Below are 25,287 nucleotides of genomic sequence, written 5' to 3'. Positions count from 1 at the left end.
CGATCGCATTGAGCTCCTCAATATGCGGTAGCACTCGTCGTTGGCCGCGGCAGCCTCCAGTTCGGGTAGCGGCATTGCTTTGGGCGTGGCACGCTCTACCACCATTCTGACGTGGTCGTCGGCTTCTTCGGCGCAGGAGTCTCGCACTGATCCTCCACCACCTTCCGGGTGTCGGGACAGGTAGTCAGCCGCATTGTTGGCACCCGGCCGGTAGATCAGGGTGACGCCATATTCCAAGAGGGCCAGCATCCACCTCTCGATTCTGGCCGGCGGCTTCGATGATGATCCAGCCATTATCTGGAGCAGCGGCTTCTGGTCCGTCACCACCGTTACAGGTCTTCCCAGCACATACAGCCGAAAGTGCTGACAGCCCCACAGGACGGCCAGGGCTTCGCGTTCTATCTGGGAGTATCTCTGTTCGGTTTCGGAGAGGGCTTTGCTGACGTAGGCCACTGGTCTGATCCCTCCATCTCGGCCCACTTGAGTGAGCACAGCTCCCAGACCGAACGGGCTCGCGTCCACCACAATTTCAGACTCAAGGGCCGGGTCAAAGAAGGCCACGGTATCATCTGCTGTCAGGGCGCCCTTGATGTCCTCGAACGCCGACTGCTCCAACGGGCCCCACTGCCAGGCTGTATCCTTCTTTGTCAGGGCCCTGAGTGGCTCCGACCTCGAGGCCAGGTTCCGGATGAAGCGCCTGCAGTATGTCACCATACCCAGGAAGCTTCGCACGTCCGATGTCGACTCAGGCGGTCGCGCCGTCTTGATGTCACGGACCTTCTTCGGGTCCGGCGATACACCGCCCTCCTTGAATATGAACCCAAAGAACTCAATGGTCGGGCGGAGGAATTCGCACTTGTCCTTGTGGAGGGTGAGCCCCAGCGACTGCAGCCTCTCGAGGGTCTTGGCAAGACGTTTCAGATGGTCCAGCTCAGTCTTGGCGAAGACCAGAATATCGTCACTAATGTTGAGGACGCCCGCCAGATCTGCGAGGGCGCCTCGAATTATGTTTTGAAACACTTCGGCTGCTGATACTCTGAAGCTCAGCCGCTTGTATCGATAGAGCCCCCTGTGAGTAGTGAAGGTCGTGATGTAGCGGGACTCTGGGTGGAGGACAACTTGATGGTATCCGGCTCGTAGGTCCAATTTGGAGAAGAACCTGGCCCCCTGCACTTCTGCAATTATGTCATCGATGGTCGGGGTCAAGTGCCGTTCTCTCCTGATGGCCTTGTTGGGCAACCTCATGTCCACACAGATCCGGACAGAGTCCGGCTGTTTCGGTTTCCTCGCCACTACGATGGGGGACACCCAGGGTGTCGGGCCCTCCACCTTCTCGATTATGTCCAGGTTCACCAGGTTGTCTAGTTCCTTGTCAACCTGGTCCCTCAGATGAAAAGGGATCCTCCTATGTTTCAGAGCCACCGGCTGCACCGACTCATCAATGTGGAGCCTCACTGGGTCACCATTCATTCTCCCAATCCCCTTAAAGATGGCAGCATACTTGTCCAGCAGGTCGTTTATGTCCTCTAGGTAGACTGAGTATGCGAAACTCACGATGCCAAGAGCCTCCGCTGCCGCACAACTCAACAGGGTGTTGCTGCTCACTGGAGTCACGTAGAAGCGGGCCTTGATCATGGACCCGTCATGCTCCACCTTTGCAACGAACGCACCGCCCCCCAAATGCAAAGATGCGGGCTCTCGGCGTCGCCAGACTCGGTGGTGGTTTGAGCGCGGCATAATGTCCTCTCGCCATTACATTGACTGATGCCCCAGTGTCGACCAGCACCGGGACAGGCGAGCAGTTCACCTCCACGACGCATCTCTGCTGTCTCCTGCTCCTCCCTTTGAGGACTTCCATGCTGGAGATGAAGAAAATGTTTTCCTCGTCCTCCTCCTCAGCTTCCTCCGCCGGCGCATCCTCTTCCGCCTGCTCCACCTGAGCTACATTGGGCGGGCAATTCTGGCGACGAGTCCACAGTCGAGGTTGTCCTCTCGGAATCAGTACAGGTAGAGTCACCCTACACACCCTCGAGAAATGGTCGGGTATCCCGCAGCGTCCACAGATCTTCCCTATTGCCATACACTCAGATGAGTGGGGGAGGTCATAGCCGCACTTTTGGCATGACTCCACAGGTTTTCCTGCTCTGTCTCTGGGAGCTCCACCGGGCCTTCGCACCCCTCTGCCGCCCCGCCAGACGGTGCACACCTCTTCAGGCCGCGCGGCGCGGGATCCGGCTTCCATTTTGTTGGCACGGGCCTCAGCCACCTCATGACACCGCCCCAGCTGAAGAATGCGGGGTAGGGTAAGGCCGGCTCTCTCAGGACCTGCCGCCTCAGTTTGCCCGATGAACAAGCCTGGATTAGCATGGTCCGCATCATGTCCTCCGCATCCCCCCACGCACACCCTTGGGAGAGGCGGCGCAGGCGACCATAGAAGGTGTCGAGAGTCTCATCCTCCTTTTGCCTGGCCGACAGCATGACGAATCTCTCGTAATCCACGTTGGCAAGGGGAATGAAGTGTGCGAGGAGAGCGGCTTTGGCTTGGTCGTAGGAGTTGTCCACCGGAGTCAGTGATTCAAATATCTCTTGGACGGCGACTCCGGCTGAATACAACATAGTAGCCACCATACTATGATTGTCCGTCACCTGGGCGGCCCGGAAGTACATGTCCAGGCGTCCGATCCATCTTCTCCACCGGGGGCCCAGGCTGGACGGGGGACCCGCAGTGTCAAATTCTGGAATGGGCTGCAGGGCCGCTTGCGCCCTGGCCTGGGCCATGGCCAGAGGGGATTGTTGAGCGCCCTGTAAGACCCCAGGCCATGGCTGATTCGAGGGAGCAGCGGCACCTACCGCGGGTCTTGGCAGTCCAGACGTCACAAGTTGTGGGGGTGGCTGTGGGGGATTCTGCCGAAATAGATCTGCCAAGCCTTCGTCCTGTGAATCCTCCGAGGTCGTGGCAGCCGCACCCTCCAGGGCGCCGATATCACTCATAGGCCCAAGCGCACAGGCACCCTCATTCCAGTCCTGAGGGCCGCAACTTGGACCTCTCCCCACACTGCCACCACCCTCGTGATGATGAAGGGGTTAAAGAAGCTTTCTTGAACCGGAGGTTCCAAAAATTGAGCTTGAAAAATGGAGTGGGCTGAGAAGGCCCAGCCACCTCAGTCCGTCTCCCAGCCACTACACGACGTCAGAGACCCAAAATTGGTCAAAACATCAAAACCCAGGCATGGGCCTGCAGGTTAGGCTGCCCGCAGTCAGCATATCCAAAAATTTGGCTCGGATCACCTTCCGACTCCAAACCGGAACTCCTGGAAGTTCCGCAACCATGTGTGCAAAATGGCCGCCAGCCGCGTGTATGGTCCGCGGCCACGGCGTGAGACGAAACATCCGCGGATGTTCCGACGTATGGAAAAATTATCCTGGATGACACTCACCGCCGGGCCCGGGCGTCCACTATCACTCGCCACTGTTGGGGGTCTCAGGATGCCCCCATGCGTGCCCGTGAGCCCCTCCACCTACAGACCTCACGCAGGTCACGTCCGTGTGTTTCGGGCTCCCCGGTCGCTCTGTCGCGGCCGGGAACGCCCCGTTTATTTAAGCCGCACGCGGCGACGTGCAACGTCACGCCGCCGCGTGCGCATACCCTCACGGGGCAACGCCACACATGGTTACTCAAGTACTTAGTCCATAACTTTACCTCCTTCAAAACCCGTATGTCTGCACCCCTGTGGCACGCGGGTGTCGTTGCATTACTGCTTCCGATAAAAACGTGGGGACTGCCGGTTGGACCACTAGAGCGATGGCGCGTGAAGCGAGACATTGCGTTCTGGTATTGCACTGTGCAGCATGTTTGGAGCAGTATTCCCGCCTAGGCAACTGCAGAAGCAGGCTGCCCAACAAATTGTGAATGTGCATAACCTGCAGACTACCTGAATCACTAAAAAGGCAATTTTGTGTTTTACCCTAACTTGGAGGTTTTTTAACATTCATTTTTCGTTTCTTTAGTTTGCTGTAGATTCGGCTTAAATACTTCCTTTGGCTCGCTTCATTTTCGAGTAAAAGCCAATCTATTTCATCCCTGTGGTCAAATGTTTATTTTTGACTTAACGAATATCAACCAATTTATTTCATACGAAAGCGCTGTTTCTCTTTATGCATTGCTTATGGAGAGGCTGATTTTTGTATATGCGTGTGAAACATGTAAATGTTTGATTTGGCAATACCATTCCAAAACGCAGGAGAGTTGAGAAACTGTATACTTATATAGCACCTTATCCTTTTGCTGGGACATTCTTGGAAACTTTCCTATCAGTTAGTAAGATCACTGTAAACTACAGACAAACGTTAAGCCCTGGCTTGCAGTTATACAAACAGACGTTTTCTCTGGAAGGTGAATCGACCGACTGTGACAAGGGTCTCACTGGTGAGGCTGGGAAAACGGGCTATAATGTCAGCCACGGAATCAAACAGAGCATGAAATAATACCAAGCAAACACAGGATGGGTAATCATGCTCTCCCGGTGGGGCCCACGACACAATGTAAGAACAGGAAAGGAGACAACGGCCAGAGGGCTTCAATGTGAAAATGCAGCAATTCGACTACAATGCTTGCAACTCTTAAAATGGTCCCCGAGAAAAGCTCTTGAAGCAGTTTGTGGGAGCGATATAAACGGGCTTGCCTGGCCAGCAGCCAAAACCAAATGATGTTTGACGATCACAGGAAGAGTGAGTCGGGATGTACTTGCCGCTATACATTCAGAAATCCATTTATTCATAGACTCGGCAATGCAGTGATGGGCTATGCCTTGCAGGGAATTAACAGATTCCGCCAACGAAATGGCCACACGCCTGTGAAAACAAGGCGGGGTGTGCCACAGAAATAAAACCGAGAACTAAGAAAGGAATGAAAGCCTGCCTGCCGGCCTGAAATTGACGCATTGCACGTATTGCTCAACTCAAAAGCAACAGACTGTTGAAAGGGAGATGGTTGACTGTGGGATTAAGCCAAGTTTAGACAGCGCTGCAGAGGGGGCACCCTGCAGCTAAAAAGCACGGGCCAGTAACCAGAGGGACAAGGAGGGCCTGAGGAGAGAGGGTGAAATTACAAGGGGCTACAAAACCACAAAGGAAGCCCAACACCTTTCCCTCGTCATCCCACAGACACAAGGAGCCAGGCAGGATGAGGGACTCAACAGGGTGCTACAACACAATAGCAAGTGTCCCGGGTGGATAGCTCAGTGGCAGCGTGCGCGTCTTGGAAGCAAGACGACACGAAGCAACAGGTTCGATCCCTGGGTCCGCGCTTAAAAACCTCTGGGTGTTTAAGCGCGTCATAAATACGTAACTAAAACAACAAAAAAACACAATTACGCAACTAAAAAAAAAAACAATTCCTGTAACGGCGCCTCGCTTTATAAATGTAAACTAACAATAACAAGTGCCAAGCACCTAAAATTAGGGAGGCAGGAATTGCACGGGAAGGTGCTAACTGTCGGCGTCATCCGGCCATAGGCGCGGCAAAAGCCCCCACAAGCAGACATGGCCTAGGGCCATCTACACCAATATAAGGGGCTGCTTGCAGCAGAGAAACGCCGGTAGTCTGCGCATGCAGAATACTTTTCTTTTTGGAAACATTGGTCTGTTTCCCATATTGCAGAACGGGAGCTTTGCCTTGCTACGGTTCTGTTCGGCAGTCCGTGAGCTTTGATTTGCTCCGGGTGTTTTTCATTTTGCAGGCCGTGAGCTTGGTCTTGCTCCGGTAGCAGATTTTCCCAAGTCAAGAGCTTAACCTTGCTCCGGACATGTTTGGTGGGGAAAAAGCAGTGTTACCGACCCTCAATTTGAGGGGAAAGGGGGAAATTACAGGGAGTTGGGTGATCGTGCACCGAAGGAGCTGAAATCAGCAAATAGAGAGACACAGCCAGGTATCGTGGTCAAGATAAAAATGGAAAAGATTACCGGCGGGTCCTAGAAAACAGAGGAGCTGGATGAGAGCCGCACTTAATACCAGAGAAGGTTGTGAAAGAACAAAGGCGGGCACACGGAGGGAGGAGCCTACCGCGAAGAAAACGAAAGCACAGGAACCGGCCTGGGTTGCCTCGGTAACCTGGAAGAAACTGACACAAGGACCGCGGGGAAGGAGCCGAAATGAGCAGAAAGGCTGCAGAAAAGCTTTTGAAGTCTGTTAACCGCATTTCCACGAGGAGCGAGGTTTTCGTGTTTTGTGTGGAAATACAGCCACTGAGACCTTAACATCAGAGCGGGGAGAGACTACCAATCACAATTTCATGGCAGATACAAGAGCAAGGAAAGGAAGAGCAGCCAGAAAACGTTTAGTTAGCGAATTCCACGGTACACTGCAAAGCGCAGAGTTGGTGGACATAGAGAACAGCAGCCACAGCACAGGAGAAGAATAATAATTTCGGGGGTGGGGGCGAAATAAGGACAGAAATCACAAGAATGGCAGCCAAGAAGTCAAAGCTCATGGAATGGGCAGATTCACGGCTGGGCATGGGTGAGTGTTGCATGGCACCCCTGCAAGGGGCCATGGTATCGTCCAGTGTGCTGTGGCATGGTCACATGGTTACCCATGTGACCATCTTAATAAAAGGTCCGAGCCGCTTCCGGCTCGGCAGTCCTACCAGCGAGACTCCGTGGTGTGTGTGTTTTTGTGTCGGCGCCATGGTGGCGCCCCACCACGTGTGCTGGGCCCACGGACGGGGCCCAGCTCCAGGACGGTGCCCCTGCCGGGCAACGCCGTCCGGACGGTGCCCCTGCCGGGCAACGCCATCCATGTGTGTCTCCCTGGCCCTGTGAGTCGGGCCAGGGTGGCGACCCCGGCCTGGGTGCCCCCAGAGCCGGGGCCGCGGTGAGCCGGTTGCCAGCCGGCCATGTGGGGAGCTCCGGTGTCCCGGAGCGGGTGGGATGAACCCCCACCCTTCATCACGCGGCGTGAGCGCCGCACTGTAGCGTGTGGTGTCGGGCGCTACCCGACCCGAGTGTGGGGCTGCCCGGTGGACCGGGACAGCCCCCAACAGTGAGGAAGCGTTTAAGTGAAAGTGCAGATGAGGAAGAGGCCATCACTGAACTCGAAGAAACAGTTGCACCACCAAAGAAGAAAGTCAAGGGGAAAACTCCAGCCACAGCAGAAAAACAGACAACGCCAGGGTCCGGCAAAAAGAACAATCAAGTTAAAAAGAAAGCTTTTACGACTGAAATGTTAGATGAATTTGCAAGCAAGTATCTAGTGCAACAGGAGGCAGTAGTAAATGTCAAATTTGACAGATTGGAAAACATTTCTGAGTTAGGGGAACAATAACTGCAAACCACAGGACCAGAATTAACAGTGGAACAAGGGGGCAGTGGGCATGGGCTACCAATGGCATGGATATGTCCCAATCCTACAAAGAACCAACATGAGATAACCGGGCCTAGCATCTCGGGGCCCATAGCAACAACCACAGCAGTAGAAGGGGGAGTAGCAGCTGCAGACAAGAACGTCATAGTAAATGTGGCAGCAACAGCACAGGAAAAAGCACAATGGTCACAACCACACTGAAAGCACTAGAGAATGACTTTATGAACAGATTGAAGAGGTCACTGGCGTGGAACATTGAGCAAGTGGTTAAGGAATCTATTTGGATAAGGGAGTACATGGAAATATTTTTGCTACTAGAAGCACAACGAAAGGGTTATGATGCATTTAGAGACCCCAAAAAGATTAAAAAAAGAATTTTAGTACGAAACGCTCAGCTAGAACACATTTGGTATGATTGGTTGAAGTCTTTCGCAATAATGGCGACATTAATCTCGGAGAAGCTAACAAATGAAGGGGTAAAATTGTTTGCTTATGTGGACAAAATCAGAGAAGAGAAACTTTTGGGGAGGGATGCCTGGCTCACCTATAATGAGAGATTCGGGAGGGCCATGTCTGAACACCTGGAGATCGAATGGTACGAAGCCTAGAATGATTTATACATACAGGATGCGCAGAGAGGAAAAACACCATGCTGCGGGGAAAAGAGCACAGCACATGCAAAGGCACCACAGAAAGGGGGCAATAAGAACAACGAACCAGGGGTCCAAAGCAAAGGGGACCAGCCCTTTCAGAAGAAGCACCCATGGGGGGGCTAGGGCAAATATCCACAGCCAGAATACTAATAAACCACAAAACACCAACAGGAAAAACAACACATGATGGAAATTCGAGAAGGGCCACTGCCCATGGAGCACAGAGTATAGGTACAAACAAGCGTGCGCAAAGTGCGGGGAAAGAGCATGCCAGCAGTGGGTGCACCAGGTTACCCAACAGAGGGACCAAGAAAGAAGAGCATTAAAAGTTTGAGGGATAAGGTGATTTTGACGCCATGGAGCACCCAATTGAAGTCAGGGAATTTGCTGCACTATTAATGGCATACCCAGACAGGAATATCAGTCAGGTTATAGAAAAATGTTTCCAGGAAGGATTCATCATCCCATTTCAGGGGAAAGGATCCTCTAACATCCCCAAGAACTTAAAACCAGCAAGGGAAAATCCCACTTTAATTAGGGAGAACATTCAGAAGGTGTTAGAATTAGGCAGAATTGAGGGGCCCTGGGAAAAAATGCATTTCAAAGAATACATATGTTCTCCGCTGGGGCGAATGCCCAAAAAAGACCATACATCATTTGTCCTTCACGCAGAGCCAGTCGGTAAATGATTGGATACTTGAGACAGAGACCACAGTAACTAACACTCACTTTCAGGAAGCACTCGGAATAGTTGCTACTCCTTGGTTCCACGTTCTGCTGATTCAAGCAGGAAATGCAGTCCTGAATCAGGAGAGCGTTTGGAAGACTTGAAATCAGACTTGGCATCATGGATGTGACTTCTAGAAGACAGCAAAGGGGTGGCAACCTCTGGACTGGAGGCTGGTCAATACAGGACAGAATAGCCCCAGGATGGTGAGGAGCTGCTGTAGTGAAGGGCACAAAACGGTGATTGAAATACACAATGGTGCCCTTTACAGATGTGGTAATCTTTTGCCAACAATGCAAGCTTGGTTTGTACTCGTCTCCTTCCTATAGTAGCAGTGGGTTTTCCCACGATTGTTAAGCGGAAACTGAAGATGACAAATGGAGACCCACACACAGAGGGATACTTCTGTGGAGTTCTTTAAACAGAGTTCTATACACCATTAGTGGAATCCCTCCAAACCCCACGATGGAAGAAATGCACATGACCACTCTGGAGGCAACGTGGGTACAATTAAACAACATTAAGGCAAAAATGCCCAGAAAGGATGCCCATGACTTGGTCCGCTGGAGATTTGGGTGAAAAGGAACGAAACAAAGATCATGCTATTGAAAAGCTTGCTTTAAGCAGAAACTACCAAAACAGACCGGTCTCTACGGTTCTGCCTCTAGCATCTGAGAGATTCAATCAAAGTCTTAGGCGGTGTTAAAGCAAAGTGAGGGCTGGGTGTGTACGCATTCTAGGAGTGGTGCCTGATGAGTGAGAACAAACCTAGCAGGTATTTGTAGGAACTGCCGGAGGAGCTGCTAGCTGATAATTCAGATAATTCTCAATTTGAGATTAGAAAGGCACTTGGCTCCCTACTTAAGGTCCAGGAAGCTCAGAACGTGGAGGCAGCACAATTCTGGTGACAGTGTGGAAATAAAGACATAGACTGAGGGTGTTGTCTGAAGCAGCAAGGAAGACAAATCTTCTCTAGATAGTTATGCATTTTAATCTTCGTGAACCAGAGCCTGACCATGCATAAACATTGCAGATTCTTGTTAGAGATGCAGAAAGCTTTCTCTGAAGCTATACTGGATGCTGCTGCCAAGTTGAAGTTGAGAAGCCAGCATTGGGGACTCATTGCAAGTTTGCCGGTGCGGTAACTGCGGTACTGGTAAGCTTGCCAGTACCGTAGTTACCAGACCGGCAAACTACGTTTTTTGCTCGTGGGTGCCTTTTCACCTGCCAGGTCGTACCTGGCGGGCAGAAAGACACCCACAAGAAGAGCAATGTTGAATGCACCGGCAACATTCTGAATGGTGCTGGTGCATCCGGCCTCCCCATTCCCATTGAGCCCTAAGGGGAGTAAAAGTTTCCAGCCCCTGGGAATCTGGAAATACAGGGTCCGCCAGTGTTGTAATGGCCCTGTATTTCCCCATTGCCAGGGGCCGGAAAAATTCGCAAGTTTGGCGGCAGCCTGCCGGTTTGCTTGGTGGTGGGATTGAAAGGGGTCTTCATGTCCTCTTCACTACAGGACCACTCTCGTCCCCTCCACTTTCATTCCTGGCTGTTAGTGGGAGTGTTAAGAGTTTCATATTGGGAGATATGGAGCGGCGGCAACACTCAAAAAGCAAAAAAGAAGTTTCCTTTAGATACTGTATATAGCCTGGGAGAGTAAGCAATGTTACATTGATGTGAACACATTTTCTTCATGTTCTTTATTAAAAATGTTGACAAAATTAAATGTTTGTATTGTCCGTCCAAGAGATAAACGTACTGTCTCATTGAAAGTTTTAAAAATGATTGTAGGCTGCCTTTCATGCCCTGAAACAGTCTTCCAATTAAAATATGTGTTTGTATTTGTAACTAGTAATTAGTGGTCCTCTCAATGTACTGGGTAGGTGTGCCTTCTCCCCTCTTATCCTACGTGATGATTTTCTACATATTGTGATCAGCATTGATTTCCTGTTCTCTAGACGGTCCTCTCCTCTGCTACTACAAAAATGACCTGTGTTGTTGCTTTCCCTGCAGCCTGCACCAGCATGGACCACCTTCAGGGTCGGACTTTACTGTGGAATTTTCATTGTACTCAACGTTGCTGTGATCCTATCGGGTGAGTGTCTATCATGTTTCTACTCTGTGCAAGTTAGCACCCATACGCTTCCATCTTTTACATATTTGAGTTTCTCTGACACTTCCTATAGCAAGTCCACTCTTCTTCGAACAAAGCCTGTCTGCACTTCCCTCCCTTAAGCATGATGTAGTGAGTCAAAGGGATGGCCGCTGTTCCCATATTATTGAGAATAATTTCCTCCAAATTGAGGAACCTGTGGCACTTACTGGAATGGAAAATGTAGTACCCTCTTGTGGTTGTTTAGATTTTTAGTTTTACATGTCCTAATGACGTCTCTGAAGCTTCCAATATTCTTGCGGTTCAGTGTCATTTTCTTAACGTACCGGTTTTCAAGAACTCCCTTTCCTTTTTTTTTTCCTGTTGGCTGGTCCAATTTCCTCCCTACCCCCACCTTACTCCTGAACTCTGCCCCATTTTGTTCCCCACTGTTTTTCCCTAACTTAGCTTGTCGTACGAAGTGTGTGTGCGTGTGTTTTTAAAAAAAAATATATAAATATTATGAGGCGTGTGGAATCTGCTTAGATCACATGCTTTGCATAGACATCTAGTGGAAACTGCAGTAATACAGTTGTTGTTTTCGAAACTCGAAAAGGGACGTCGACGGGGCTTGCCAGTAATACTATCCCTAGTGTGACGTCCACTGTACCCATGGTGCTTCATGTGTCAAAGTCCCTCAAGTCGTTTTTTTTTCCGCCATCATTGTCGGGCGCTCAAAGCGGAGTTCCTTGGCTATCGCCTTTACCTACACATTTAATTAATTCTACTTTACTCTTGCTGTCCTTTGTTAGCTGTTCTCAATCAAGACCTTCGGCAATGGCTTCGAGGACTACTTTCATCGATGACGGACTACTGAAACAACTCGTCTCAACACTTTGCAGACGTCCTCGGAAGGCCGCATCAGGCCTGGGCCCTCACAGAGGCAGTCGGCTGTGGATTGTTCTGTAGTTTCCCTAAGAGAATGCATTTTCCCCTCTAACCACTTAATTCACCAGGCTGCCTTCCCCATACACAATGGAGAATACACAGTTTAAATTCGGTCTGTCCTTTAATCGTAAATTCCCTTGGAAAGACGTGCACCTGGTGGTGCAGCCTTGGTCTCCCAAGGGATCATAATGAGGTCCAATGCAAATCTTGCAAGCTCTTCAAGCCCAAGACTCTTAGGGCTGCAAGACAAAGCGCTGGGCCCAACACGCCATGCAAGCCGAAGCCGCCATGGACTTGAGGGAGCCTCCAGTGACAGCAGCATCAACGTCTATATTAACGCCCAGGGCGAAGGGGATCCATCTGATGCCCGCATGCAAGCCCAAACCACATTAGGTTGACCGGTGCTCTGTTACGGGGACGACACCCGGCGGCACTGGCACGAACAAAGAACACCACACAAAGCACACATCCCACGGCCAAAAGTCGACCTCAACGCTGACCGGAAGGCCACATACGGCATCAAAGGGGAGGTCCGACAGTTCTCTGGGCCATCGCCAGATGCTGTGTCCAAAAGCTCCAAATCCACACCCACTGACGGCCGAGCATCGAAAGACGCGTCAATGGCCCACACGCATGCCGAAAAGTGACTGTCGAAAGATGTGTCAAAGGCCCCTGCGAAGACCTCACATAGAAAATGAGTGAGCTCATCAAAAACGTCCCAGACACCTTTTTGAATGGTCAGACGTTGAAAAACCACAAGTGCTCAAAAACACAGGAAAAGGGCTCTGGTTTAGGGACTATGACCCTTGGGGAGGGCTCCATGTCAGGTGCTATGATGCACAAAAAACACTATGCACCTGAACCACTTCCTCCCCTACACTCGTCCCCCCAATTATCCCAAGTTCTAGTCCATGGTCTGCAGAATAAATTGATAGTCATGAGACCCATGTCTTCCCTGGCCAATTTCTTTGATAACCACCCCAAAGTCTTGGCAAACCTTCAGGGTACTCCACTCAGCGGTCCAGCTAGTGGGGCCACAGTTACACAACCCCCCCACCAAAAGAGCCCGCACAGACGCACAAGCACCCACTTTGCAGCAAGTTTTAGGGCAGCTTGCTTATGTTGACCCCATGCAGGACTTCCAAGACACTGGAAATTACACTGACATTAAGGATCAAGGGGATGTGAGTGAGGATGACCAATTCTGTGAGGTCGACAATGAAGAAGTTTGTGTCATCGCCAGATCACTCTAATCCGCTGGTGGCAGACTCACCGGTCGAAAATCAAATTCAGTACCTGCTCCTGAAAGCAGCAGAACATTTTAACATTGATACACAGGAGACACCGGTAGACAAGGACTTTGTAGAAAACATACTGGAAGATAAGTCCGCTGCCCAATTCTTCCCCTTACTCCAATCTGTACAGAGGTGAATGCAACCCTCTGTAGTTACCCCGAACTGAACATGGGCTGTTAACCCACGTATTGAGAATCTTCTGCCCAGCTCCCTTTTACATCAGGGGCCAATTAAAACCAGATTCCTTAGTGGTTACAACCACTAGAAAAAGAGCAGGGACACCTCTAGCCCTTACCAAAGCACCTCCGGATAAAGAAAGTTTGAAGATTCCTACTTCCCTCTTCGGCAGCTTACCAGGTGAGAATTGCCAATAACACCAACCTTCTTGCTAGCTACAACTGCCATAAGTCTGACGAGATGGTCCGGCAGGTAGCTTCAGCCCCAGAGTCCCTGAAGTCACAACTCTCTCTCCATTGCAGAGGGTAAAGCTGTTGCAAACTGCTTCCTTAAGAGCAATATAGATGTAGCAGACAATGCAGGGAGAATAAAAGCTGTGGGCACGTTGATTAAACGCCGCGCGTGGCTACACCAGTCGGGGTTCAAACTCGAGACTGGGGCCACCCTGCTTAATATGCCCATAGAGCCAAACGTGGTGTTCGGCAAGGCAGTGGAGGACGCTCTCAAGAGCACCAAGGAAGAATAGGATACCCTAAAGTAATTAGGGCAACTTACTAATAAAGCCACCGGACAAAAAGGGGACTACACATTTCGCAGCCTCAGAGGGCAAACGGGGGTCCGTTTGCAACTGGAGCCAGAGCTCGTCCAGCAGCTCACCACAGGGGCAGTACTCAAGGTTTTCAAAGAGACCAGAGCAGGTCTTGCGGCAGGGGTAGATCCTTCTCTTCCAGAGACAGCGCAACACCCCCCAAACGATGACCAACCGCTACAGGTTCCCTCTCATGCCACTTCAGTAGGAGGCTGCATGTCATACTTTACCCACGTATGGGACGGAATCACTTCAGACAAGTGGGTACTTTCAACCGTGGCGGACAGTTATTGTATAGAATTGCTACAGCAACCCACCAACCATCCACCAAAACAGTGCACCACCTCCAAGGAAGAACAGTGCATCCTATTGTAAGAGGTGACAGCGCTGCTCTTAAAGGACGCAGTCAAAGTCATCCCGGCGAAGCAGGTAAACAAGGGTATCTATTCATTGTACTTTGCCAAAAGATCTCACGAAACGCCCTGTCCTAGATCTGCGCCCTGCAAACATTTATGTCAAGCCACAAAAATTAGGCATGACAACGCTACAGGAAGTAATCCCGCTGCTTAAAACAGGGGGGGGTACATGGCAACCTTGGATATGAAAGATGCATACTTTCATATTTCAATGTTCCCAGCGCACAGAAGATTCTTGTGTTTCAAGATGGCAAACCCGCACTACCAATTCAAGGTACTACCCTTTGGCATATCTTCCACTCCAAGGGTATTCACCAAGGTCCTGACGGTGGTGGCTGCGCACCTACAAAGGGAGTCAATCCCAGTGTACTATTACCTGGACGACTGGCTGATCACATAGGAGAAGCCCCAAATTTGCAAGCAAAATACCCAAAGAACGATCAATCTACTTGTTCAATTGTGTTTTTCAATGAACGAGAACAAAAATCAAGCCTTGTACCAAACAAGACCAAACAGTTCCTAAGAGGTGTCATAAAGACAGAAGAGGATCTAGTTTTTCCATCAAAGGAAAGAGTACAAAACATACTGCGCAAATACCTCAGTATCTAGCCGGTCGCCAGATAACCGTACACAAAGCAATGCGCTTACTCGGAAAAATGGCATCATGCATTTGCCTGGTCCCACACGCGCGATTACACATGAGCCCAATGCAAGAGTGGTTGGTAAAACAGTGGACGCAGGCGAGCAGTCAGTGTACAATCTAGTGGTAGTTTCGCCAACCATAGTACAAGCCCTACACTGGCGGACAAAGGAAAACCTATTGAATGGAAAACCCTTCGACCCGGCGGTGCAAGCGGTTGTCACAACAGACTCAATACTCACTGGGCGGGGGGGCCCATCACCTTCATCTCACAGCGCATGGTCTGTGGACTCTAATCACAGAACAGAACCACATCAGCCTGCTGCAACTTTTAGCAGTGCTCAAAGTGGTACAAGCCTTCCAAGCACACCTGACATATCAGACAGTACAAATTCTCACAGACTGCACCACTGCCATGTTTAAGCAGGGGGGCACACATTCTCGAAGTCTGTCCAGGCTAACACAAAAACTATAGAAGTGGGTACTCAAGCGGGGCATGTTCCGAACATCACAACATGTTCCAGGGGAACTCAATACTCTGGTGGACTCACTAAGCAAAGATCCTCTACCAAAAGAGCAGAAATGGCAGCGCGACAAAAATATCGTAGACTACATTTGCACACTATGGGGCTATCCCCTTTAGATTTGATCGCAACAAAAGAAAACAAACAATGCCCAGACTTCGCATCCAGTTTTCCCCAACACAACTCCAACGGGAATGCCCTGTGGATGTACTGGTCATGGAAATTTGCCTATGCTTTTCCCCAACTCCTCTAATGAGCAAAGTGGTGAAAAAGATTCACAAAGAACAGATTACACTAATCCTAGTTGCTCCTATGTGGCCGATACAACCTTGGTATCCACATCTGCGCAAACTGGCGATGTGCAACCCGATCAAACTCCCGTGCCCATTCAACATACTCGCACAGCACGGGGGCACGACAATACATCCTCAACCTCAGTCTAGGAATTTGGCAGCTTGACTTCTGAAGTCAGTTTGGCCATTTAAATCTACCTCAGAGGTGTATGGAAATCCTCACGGAGGCACGTAAACATAGACACTGTTATTTTAACAAGTGGAAGAGATTTGTAATTTGGTGCTAGTCAAAACAAATAAACCCAATAGAATGTACACCATCCCACATTCTTTATTGCATGTTTCACTTACTAGACTCAGGGCTAGTATATAACTCCATCAAAGTTCACCTAGCAGCTGTACCTCCGTACACCACTTCTCAAAGTAAGGTGTCCTGATGGAAAGTCCCAGTCATTAAGGCCTTCATGGAGGGAGTAAAAATACTCAATCCTCCTATTTCAAACCCGACGCCAGGCTGGGACCTCAATGTAGTACTTTGGACCTATGCAGAAGTGCAGCCATCAGCATCTCACGTATAAGACGGCTTTCCTGGTGGCTATCACCTCCATAAGGAGAGTCTGTGAACTGAAAGCTTTGTCGGTGCAAAACCCTTTCTTTGTTATCCACAAAGAAAAATTTGTATTGAGAACACACCGTAGGTTTTCACCTGTTCATTTCAAAGTTCTGTCTCAATCAGGCCATTGAACTACCAGCTTTCTCCCAAAATCCTTCAAGCTCAGCTGAGAAAAAACTCCATACACTAGATGTAAGGACGGCAGTCCTTTACTATATAAACAAGACCAGACCGCTAAGGAAAACGTTTGTCTCCATAACTCCAGGCAGGGAAAAGGAGAATGCATTTCCAAAAACGCCATCTCCAGATGGATAGTCAGATGCATGCAGCTCTGCTACTCTCTATCAAATAAAACACTAGCTCACTCCACTAGGGATACAGGAGCTACCTTGGCTTGAATCGCAAATGTCCCTCTGGACGCCGTTTTGAAAGCGGCTACATGTAGCTCAGTCCATACCTTTAGTCAGCACTACTGCATTGACACTCGATCTAAAGGAGATTCCCAGGTGGGACAAGCGGTGCTAAAATATCTATTTGTTGCTGTACCTTCTTACAACCCACCACCTTCTCCAAACACTGTTGGCTAATCTATGCATAGCATATGATCTAAGCAAATTCCACAAGTCTCAGAAAGGATGCATTAATCACTGCAATTGTATTTCTGATGCTTGTGTCTGCTTAGATTCACATGATTCACATGTGCCCACCTTCCTCCCCTTGGAGTAGAAGGTGCATAGATGTTTTTATGATCTGCTTTACGACACCTGTACTCGCACTATACTTCATGCAACCTCATGTCAAACAAAACCATCTGAGGGACCTCGACGCGTGAAGCACTATGGGTACAGTGAACGTCACACTAGGGATAGTGTTACTGGCACACCCTGTCGACGTCCCGTTTAGAAAAGAACTGTAATACTCTGCATCTTCCACTAGATATCGGCCTATGCATAGCATGTGAATCGAAGCAGATACAAGCATCAGAAATAGGAATATGGTGAGTAATGTGTCTATATATATATATATATATATATATATATATATATATATATATATATATATATATATATATATATATATATATATATACAGCTAAACCCACCTTAACTGTGCAGCCTATGAACACAATGATGACATCACAGAAGATATCACTGATTACATCTATGGCATCACTGATGGGACTTTGATTAGATTACAACACTAAACGGCTGTGGCCAGTGCCCACAGCCTTTGGACGTGCCCACTGTATATTTTACCACATTAAGGGGCCACTAGCTATGGCCTTCAACCATGGCCAGTGGCCACATCCTTCAGCTATCCCTCCTCTATATTATAACAAATTAAGGGGCAGTAGCCATGGCCTTCAGCCACTGCTGCTAAATTGTTATTTATTTAATCAAAACATTTATTAACTAAGTCATACATATTATGTCTGACGCGATCACAGATGTAATCAGTTGTGTTAGCTCATGTCAGCAGTGATGTCATCTGCGATGGCATCATTGTGGTCATAGGCTGCACAACACTGGGCGCAAAGTTAAGGTGACATTAGCTGAATTGCAGGGGTTTTGTTGCATTAAGTTCCCTACTAAACGTCCCTGCAACTATGTAATTTCAAGGTTTTTGTTATTCCATGGATTTCTTTTATGTACCACTGGCCATGGCCTTTCGGCCATGCCAACTGTATATTTTAGAGCACTACCGGACATTTGGCAATGGCCTTCGGCCATGCCCACTGTCCATTTTTAAAAGACTAGTCATGGCTTTTGGCAAATACTCATGACTTAATTGCTTAATTGCCCTCATCATTTCCTCTCCTCACCCCCATGTCTGGCTTTCAAGAACACTCTGCTTTATAAAGATAACTTGAAAAGTACACATACCATAGTGTCACTCAAATGTATAAATACTTAAAGAATGATGTTAGGCAAAGTGTCCAATTATGGCATGACTACCCACATCTTGATTGGGAGACTGCACTCAGAATTTGTTTGCCTTTTGCTGAATTGCATTTTGGTATTTTTAATAGTTTTTAAGTACTGACAGAAGCACGGGTTAAAAAAAATGCAGATGCAGTGTGCTTTCTTAGTGTGTTTTAAAACTAAAAAAAACGCAATATCCAGGCCTGTGGACTGTCTCCCATCTGTACCATAACCGGGACAGACCCTGCTTAGCTTTAAAGCTACGAAGGGGTGGCCCCATCAGGCCATGTTGTTCTAAATGGTCTTGTAACTTGTGCTCATTTATTAGGCAAAATTAGTACCTGACTGTGCCAGCCTCTGCCTTGCTTTGAAGCTAAGCTGGGTTGGTCCCAGTTAGTGCATGGATGGGAGACCTGGATGCCTAGTTTAATATGGACTACAGATAGCCATGCGTATGTATAATTCTATAGATGCGAATATTGGAAAAATAGCTGTAAAAATGCTTTGTGCCCCCCCCAGGTCCTTACCAAGTGCCCCCATCATTTATAGTGCTCCCCCACTCCTCCGAACGCCTCTTCACCTCCCCCCTCAACTCTCACCGTTTTAGCCGAGGTTACAGAAAAGCTTTGTGTTGCAAACTCAGTCCCTAGGCCCCCTCCAACTCCCACATTTCACTTGATGTCCTCTTGACCCCCCCCCCACCTCTGTCCCCCCTCCCCACCCCACCGGTAACGTTATGGAATTTGCACATTGTTTGACTTGCAAAGGCCTTGCGTTTAATTTTCCAATAACCTCGGCTTTAACCTTGGGTATAACCTGGGGTATAACCACGGCTATCTCTAGCATTGAGAAAAAAGAAAGATGGCGCCTGTTTAATTTATAAAAGCCAGGTTTCCTGGCAATTTACCCAAGATATAGCTATCTATTTTGGAGAACGGGGCACCCCCTTTTCCATCAAATATTATAAAAACTACTTGCTGGAATAAACCCAAACCACAAAAGGGCCACGAGTCACTGCTTCATGCTCAAGTTGTTTCGCACCTGGTCCAAATCTGTCCAGCGGTTTGGGGCTATGCAGTCCAGCAGAAACTAACCTTTTTTTGTTTATGGGAAACCAAATGGGGACTAGGCCACAACTTTTGTTGTTAATAACTTTATTGTTTAACAGATCATTACCAGTCTGCGAAGGGACCGGGCGTACCTAGTTATCTTCACAATTTCGACCAAATGCATTGCATGAGTCAAAGATTATTAGCCATAAATTTTTCTTGATTTCCTATGGTAGCCAGACACACCTTAACTATATATATTTAAAAAACAAAAGGTCGATGCCATCCAGAGCTGATCGCAAATTGTACATGATTATGATGTCAGCAGCATTGGTCCTGGACAGGAAGTGGAAGTCAAACGACCCTCCACAGGAGCACGAGTGGGTAGCGAAGCTGTGGGCTCTGGTGGCATTGGAATGGCTTACCTACTTGATCCAGGGGTCTCGCTGGCGATTTTATTCAGACTGGGCCAACTTGTTGACATTGTACAACCTCAAGGCGAACTGGACTTGTGAAGGCTTACATTCTGTTCTCCTGGATCACTTCGCCAGGGATGCAGGGCTACTGGGCTGTATTCATGAGAACAATGTCCCTGATTTACTTCTTTAACCTGCTCTGATGTCCAACCTGTACATTTTCGGGTGGCGGGGGGGGGGGACGGGAAGGTGGGGAGGAGGGAGCTATAGAGGGTTAAGAGGGATTTCTGTTCTTGGTTCATGTGCACAGAAAAAAAGTCCATGTGCACAGAAAATTTGCAGTACAAAAACTTTCACTGAACGCACTTCAACGTGTAGTTAATTTGGGCAGATTTAACGCAGCAAAACCTTGAAGTTTAGTCAGTGTGAGATCTCATGACCAGCTTAACTCTGGGCATTCCCTTTGCAAATCCCATGAGCACATGTATATTTCAAGAGAAGGGAGTCAGAATGACATACAAAATGGCATTATAGGGGGACAGAGCATTATGGGGGGGGGACATCAACGGGAACGCGCTAAGTTGGTCATGACTTTTCACATCCACTGAATTTCAAGGGTTTTGTTATACAATAGTCGTTTTTATAGGCCATGAGCCACGGCCTTTGGCCCTGTCCACTGTACATGTCCCCCTCCCACCCGCCCCAATTTCTTTCCTTTGGACCCACTAGGTGGCCACTGTATTTGGCCATGGCCACTATACATGTATTTCAGGCACACTAGCCAGGGCCTTTGGACGTGCCCGCTGTATCGTTTAAAACACTAACTTTCTTTCCCACTTACTGGCCATGGCCTTCGCCAATGACCATTGACCCCAGCCCCTTTACATGGTGCACCAAAACAAAAAACTTTCTTCTGGTCCCCCTAGCCATGGGCTATGGTCCTGTTCACTGTACATGTTCCCCCAATATCCTTCTTTTGGATCCAGTAGGTGGCCGCGGGATGTGGTCGTGGCCACTATACATGTCTTTCAGGCCCATTTGCGAGGGTCTTGGTCCGTGCCCAGCGTATCTTTTAATACACTACCTTTCTTTCCCGCTTACTAGCCATGGCCTTCTCCATTACCATTGGCCCTGGTGTTCGGCCGGGGCCCCTTTACATGTTGCCCCAATAGCCCCCTTCCTGTCCCACTAGCCATGGCCAGTGCCCACGGCCTTCGGTCATGTCAACTCTACATATTGCTCCAGTAGATTAACTAAACTGGCCCACTAGCCATGGCCTTTGGCCGTGGCCACACCACTAGGTTTCTTGTGGGCATGCTAGCCATGTCCTTTGGCCATGGCCATTGACCACAGCTTTTTGCCATGACCTCTTGACATGTTGCCCACTAGGTGCCATGTCCATTGTACATGTTCCCTCAATTTTTCTTTTGGACCCACGGCTAACTATACATGTCTTTTTGGGCCCACTATCCAGGGCTATCATTAAAACACAACCTTTCTTTCCCGTTCACTAGCCATAGCCTTCGCACAGGATCATTGGCGCCGGCCTTCCTCCGTGACCCCTTGACAGGTTGTACCATTTGGTTCCTTATAGTAACCCAGTAACCATAGCCTTCGGCCACACCCATTACCACCCACCTCACTGTAAAATTCCCACCTTTTCTTGTCTTAATCTTGTTTAACTCTGTTTAAAAACCATTTCCCCAAAACCGCGTGATATCAATGTACTACAGATAGCCGCAGTTATCTGTAAATGCACACACAAATAACCATTGTTATCCGTCAAAAGCGTGCAAAATCCCAAATTCTTCCCTGCCCTCCCAGGCACTCGCCAAGTGACCCCCTCATTGTGCCATGCTCCCCCAAACCCTACCCTCCCTAGCCCTCTCCCTCCACCCCCTGCCGACACTCGTTTCGTCTGACGCACTTTCATTTACGATCTAGTCTTCCATCATAACTGTTTATCCCACCACATAACCCCATTTATGCGAAAACGTTTGAGCTCTGAACTTCAGGCATATTCGCCAACTCTGGGAGGTAGGGGCGCAGTGCGTGTTGCAATTGTGTAGTGGTAGTGTTCAGTAGATGGTAGGTGGAAGCGGGACATCAAGGCCTCAAAAGGTACCAATGTGCCATCTACGATGACATCTCCGATTGTTTTAATCTCAAGGTTGCTCCAGTTAGGCCATCTCAGGAGTTTATTCACTTCAGGTAGGTTCCTATTTCCCCATAGTGGCTGTATTGGGGTAATTTTGGTATCCCAGCCCATGTGTTTCTGTGCTGCTTTCCATATCAGTGAGACATGCGTCAGTATGGTTCGGGGGGAATGTATGTTTCTTCACCCCGTAGAGCCGTTCTAGTCAAACTGCCTTGTTCACCCGTGCACACTACTATAATGTGTGGCAGTGATTGGTCTCCATGTAGCAAGTCATTAACCCTTGCCATTTGGGCAGCCTAGTAATATGACTGCAGACGTGGGAGTCCAATTCCACCCTCCCATATGGAGCGTTGGAGGGTGCCTAGTGCAATACGGGGATGCCCGCCACACCACAGCAGTTTACGAAGTATGCGATCATTTTTTTAAATTCCTCCGATGGAGTATGTTGTGGGGCATTTAGCAATATATATGGAAAGCAGGGAAGGGCCAACTTTTTTAAAAGGGCCGCCCTACCTAGCAGGGTCAATGAGAGCAAGGCCCAGTGTCGGACATGTTCTGTGACCCTGGCCGTGATCGGATGGAGGTTTCTAGCCACGTAGTCCTCGAGGTTGCTCGTGATTTGTATGCCGAGGTATCGAAATTGATCTGGCACGATCCGATATGGGCAGTTGTCTGGCCTTGTGAAGTTCATTTTGTCTATTGGGAATAGTATTGATTTTGCCCAATTTACCCGCAGTCCGTGGAATGCACTGTAGCTGCTCAATAGGTTCGTTATTGTGGGGCAGGAGATATGCAGGTCTTTCAAGTAGATTAGCAGGTCATCCGCATATAGAGAGACCTTATCCACCCAGCGAAAGCCACTCCAGGACGTTGATGTTCGTAACAGTATTGCTAGCAGCTCTTTGGCCAGAGCAAAGATCATTGCGGATAAGGGGCATCCTTGCCTCGTCCCTTTCCCCAATTTAAAAGGTTTTGAGGGCCACCCATTCACTCATTTGTGCCTCAGGGGATTCATACAGGAGCTGCACCCAGCCCATGTATTGTGGGCCAAAAACCATACGACGCATAATTTCCCATATTGCCTCCCAGTGCACAGTGAAAAGCTTTTTCAAAATGTATTGCAAGTAGTTTGAAGGGGCCCTCCATTGTAGGTGCTCTCTCCAGTGCTACATGGAGTCTATGGATGTTCATGCGGGTTACTGGCATGAATCCACATTGGTCCGGATGTATCAGTGTTCTGACCTGTTGCAGTCAATTGGCAAGCACTTTCGCCAGGATTTTGGTCTCGCTGTTAATAAGGCAAATTGGTCTGTAAGAGCCACAGCGGTCCAGTGGTTTGTCTGCTTTGGGGATCACTATTATCGTGGCCCTTTGAAGATCTGCAGGGAGACAGCCCTATGCTTTAGACTGTAAAAACATTTGTAACAAGTGCGGGGTAATCACGTTTGTTCCTAGCTTGTGCCACAGTTCTATCGGGAAGCGGTTTAGCCGTACTTGGCGACTACCGTCCTCTCTTCTCCAGCCATGCCAGCATTTTGCCCGCTTTGTCTCCAGTCTCATAGATTCTAGCCTGCATCGCTCTGTGGGCCTGTTTGGTACAATCTAATGCCACATTTTGGAGGCGTTTCTGAGCCAACACCAACGAGCGTTGGGTTTCGGGCTGGTCATGGATCAGATGGTCCGTCTCAGCCCATGTAACCTGCTCTTCGGCCTCAATTAGGTCCTGTTGGTGTCTCTTCTTATGCGCCGCAATCCAGGCGATGATCTCGCCCTGTAGTACCGGATTATTCGCCTCCCATAGCAGTCATGGGTCCTCCACTGACCCAGTGTTCAGCTCAAAGTACGTTGCTGTGTATGCCTGTTCTAATAACTCCAGCAAGCCCAGGTAATAGTTGTTCAGGCGCCACACGGGCGGGGAGCGTGGTCTGTTTGTGTTTAGTTCAATCAATAGAGGGGAGTGATCCGATATGCCGTGAGGCAGTACGGTTGCAATGGACGCTCTGTGTTTATCTGGTGCTGAGAGATAGAAATAGTCTAGTCTGGATAGTGAAGCGTGTGCCCCTGAGTGAAAGGAATATTCCCTCGCTTCTGGATGCGGGTCTGCGCAGGCCTAGCGCAGCGGTAAATGCAGCAAGTTTGCTGTGGGTGGAGGGGTTTCTTCCTCTCCGATGTGTGCCGTCCAGTCCTGTTTCCATGGCCTCGTTGAAGTCCCCACCTATTATCTTAAGATCAGAACCATCACTAGAGATTATGGGTGAAATGTCATCTATTAGTGTAGGGACTAGTGTCGGAGGCGCATATACCGCCAGCAAAGCTATAGACTGGTTTCAGAGTGATCCGGTGATGTACGCAAACCTGCCACTAGTGTCTTCTGTCATGTTTGTAAGGGTGAAAGGTAGCTTTTTATGTATTAGTATAAGCACGCCTCTGGAACTCATGGTGAATTCAACGTGTATTGCCAGCCTATAGTTGGTGCGCCTGAATAGAGTACGCGTGGTACCTGTCAGATGTGTTTCAGTCAAGAAGACCACATCCGGCATGTGCCTGTTTAGGAACTGGGTGGCCAAACGTCTTCTGACCCCCCCCCCCCACCCAGCCCATTGACATTCCAGGTCAGGAAACGCAGCGTTCTGATATCAGTGTTGAAGGGGGCCATTCAATCTGGGAGTTAAGGCGATGTGTCTGTTCTTATGTATTGTGCTTGGTGCAGCATTGCTCTATTTGTGGTGTGTGGAACCCTCATAGGATATATATATAAGTTGACTTCCAGACCCAGGTAATAACAAGAACATTAAAAAACGTAACAACAAAAAAACCCTCCCCCTCCCTATACTCCGTCCCAACGTGAAGTATCTGTCGCCCTAACATTGCTGGCGACTAGGAATTCCGTCGCTAGCCCAAGTTAACTAACTCGAACTGTCCCAAATCCACACAGGGTTTAGGGTCTTGGATGGTGGCTCTGGGGGCCGCCGCTATTATGTTTGACAGAATTGAAGCAAAGTATTGGCGAGGTCTTGTTCGGTCCGGGTAGGCACCTTTCAGTCGCTCGTCAATGTACTTTTTGTGTTCCTTCATCTGCTGTGTCTGGTCCATTAAGTTAGGTGTCCATTTCTTGAGCCGGGTCGTTGTGTTCTGGTGGTGGAGGGAGTCGCGCAGGTTGGGTCTCTGTTCCTCTGGGGTCTGGGTCTGCCATCGGGGTCTGGGTTTCTTGGGTCCCAGTTTCCCATTGATATGGGTCTCGCCCCATTTCCAGGCTTTTCTCGGATCTGTGAAGTGCACTGTGGTGCCATTATGTTGAATCTTGAGCTGTGCTGGGAAGAGCAATCCATATTTTTGACATACATGGAATGGAGTTTCCTTTTAAGATGTTCGAAAGATTGCCTAGCTTTTTGCATCTCTCGGGTGTAGTCTGGAA

General features: G+C 49.0%; 1 protein-coding gene across 1 annotated transcript in view; it reads left to right on the top strand.

Annotated features, from left to right (window-relative positions):
- The window catches only part of XPR1 (xenotropic and polytropic retrovirus receptor 1), a 1,026,978-nt gene that overhangs the window by 630,384 nt on the left and 371,307 nt on the right, over positions 1-25,287 (top strand). Inside the window, exon 7 of the mRNA XM_069641450.1 lies at positions 10,754-10,835. Coding sequence (XP_069497551.1) covers positions 10,754-10,835 — 82 coding nt within the window. The remainder of the gene's footprint in view (positions 1-10,753; positions 10,836-25,287) is intronic.

This window comes from Ambystoma mexicanum, chromosome 1q (assembly GCF_040938575.1).
Source record: "Ambystoma mexicanum isolate Mex_15411 chromosome 1q, UKY_AmexF1_1, whole genome shotgun sequence".
NCBI lineage: Eukaryota > Metazoa > Chordata > Amphibia > Caudata > Ambystomatidae > Ambystoma > Ambystoma mexicanum.
The sequence above is the reverse complement of the archived record's forward strand: the minus strand, read 5'-3'. Positions and strand labels throughout refer to the sequence as shown.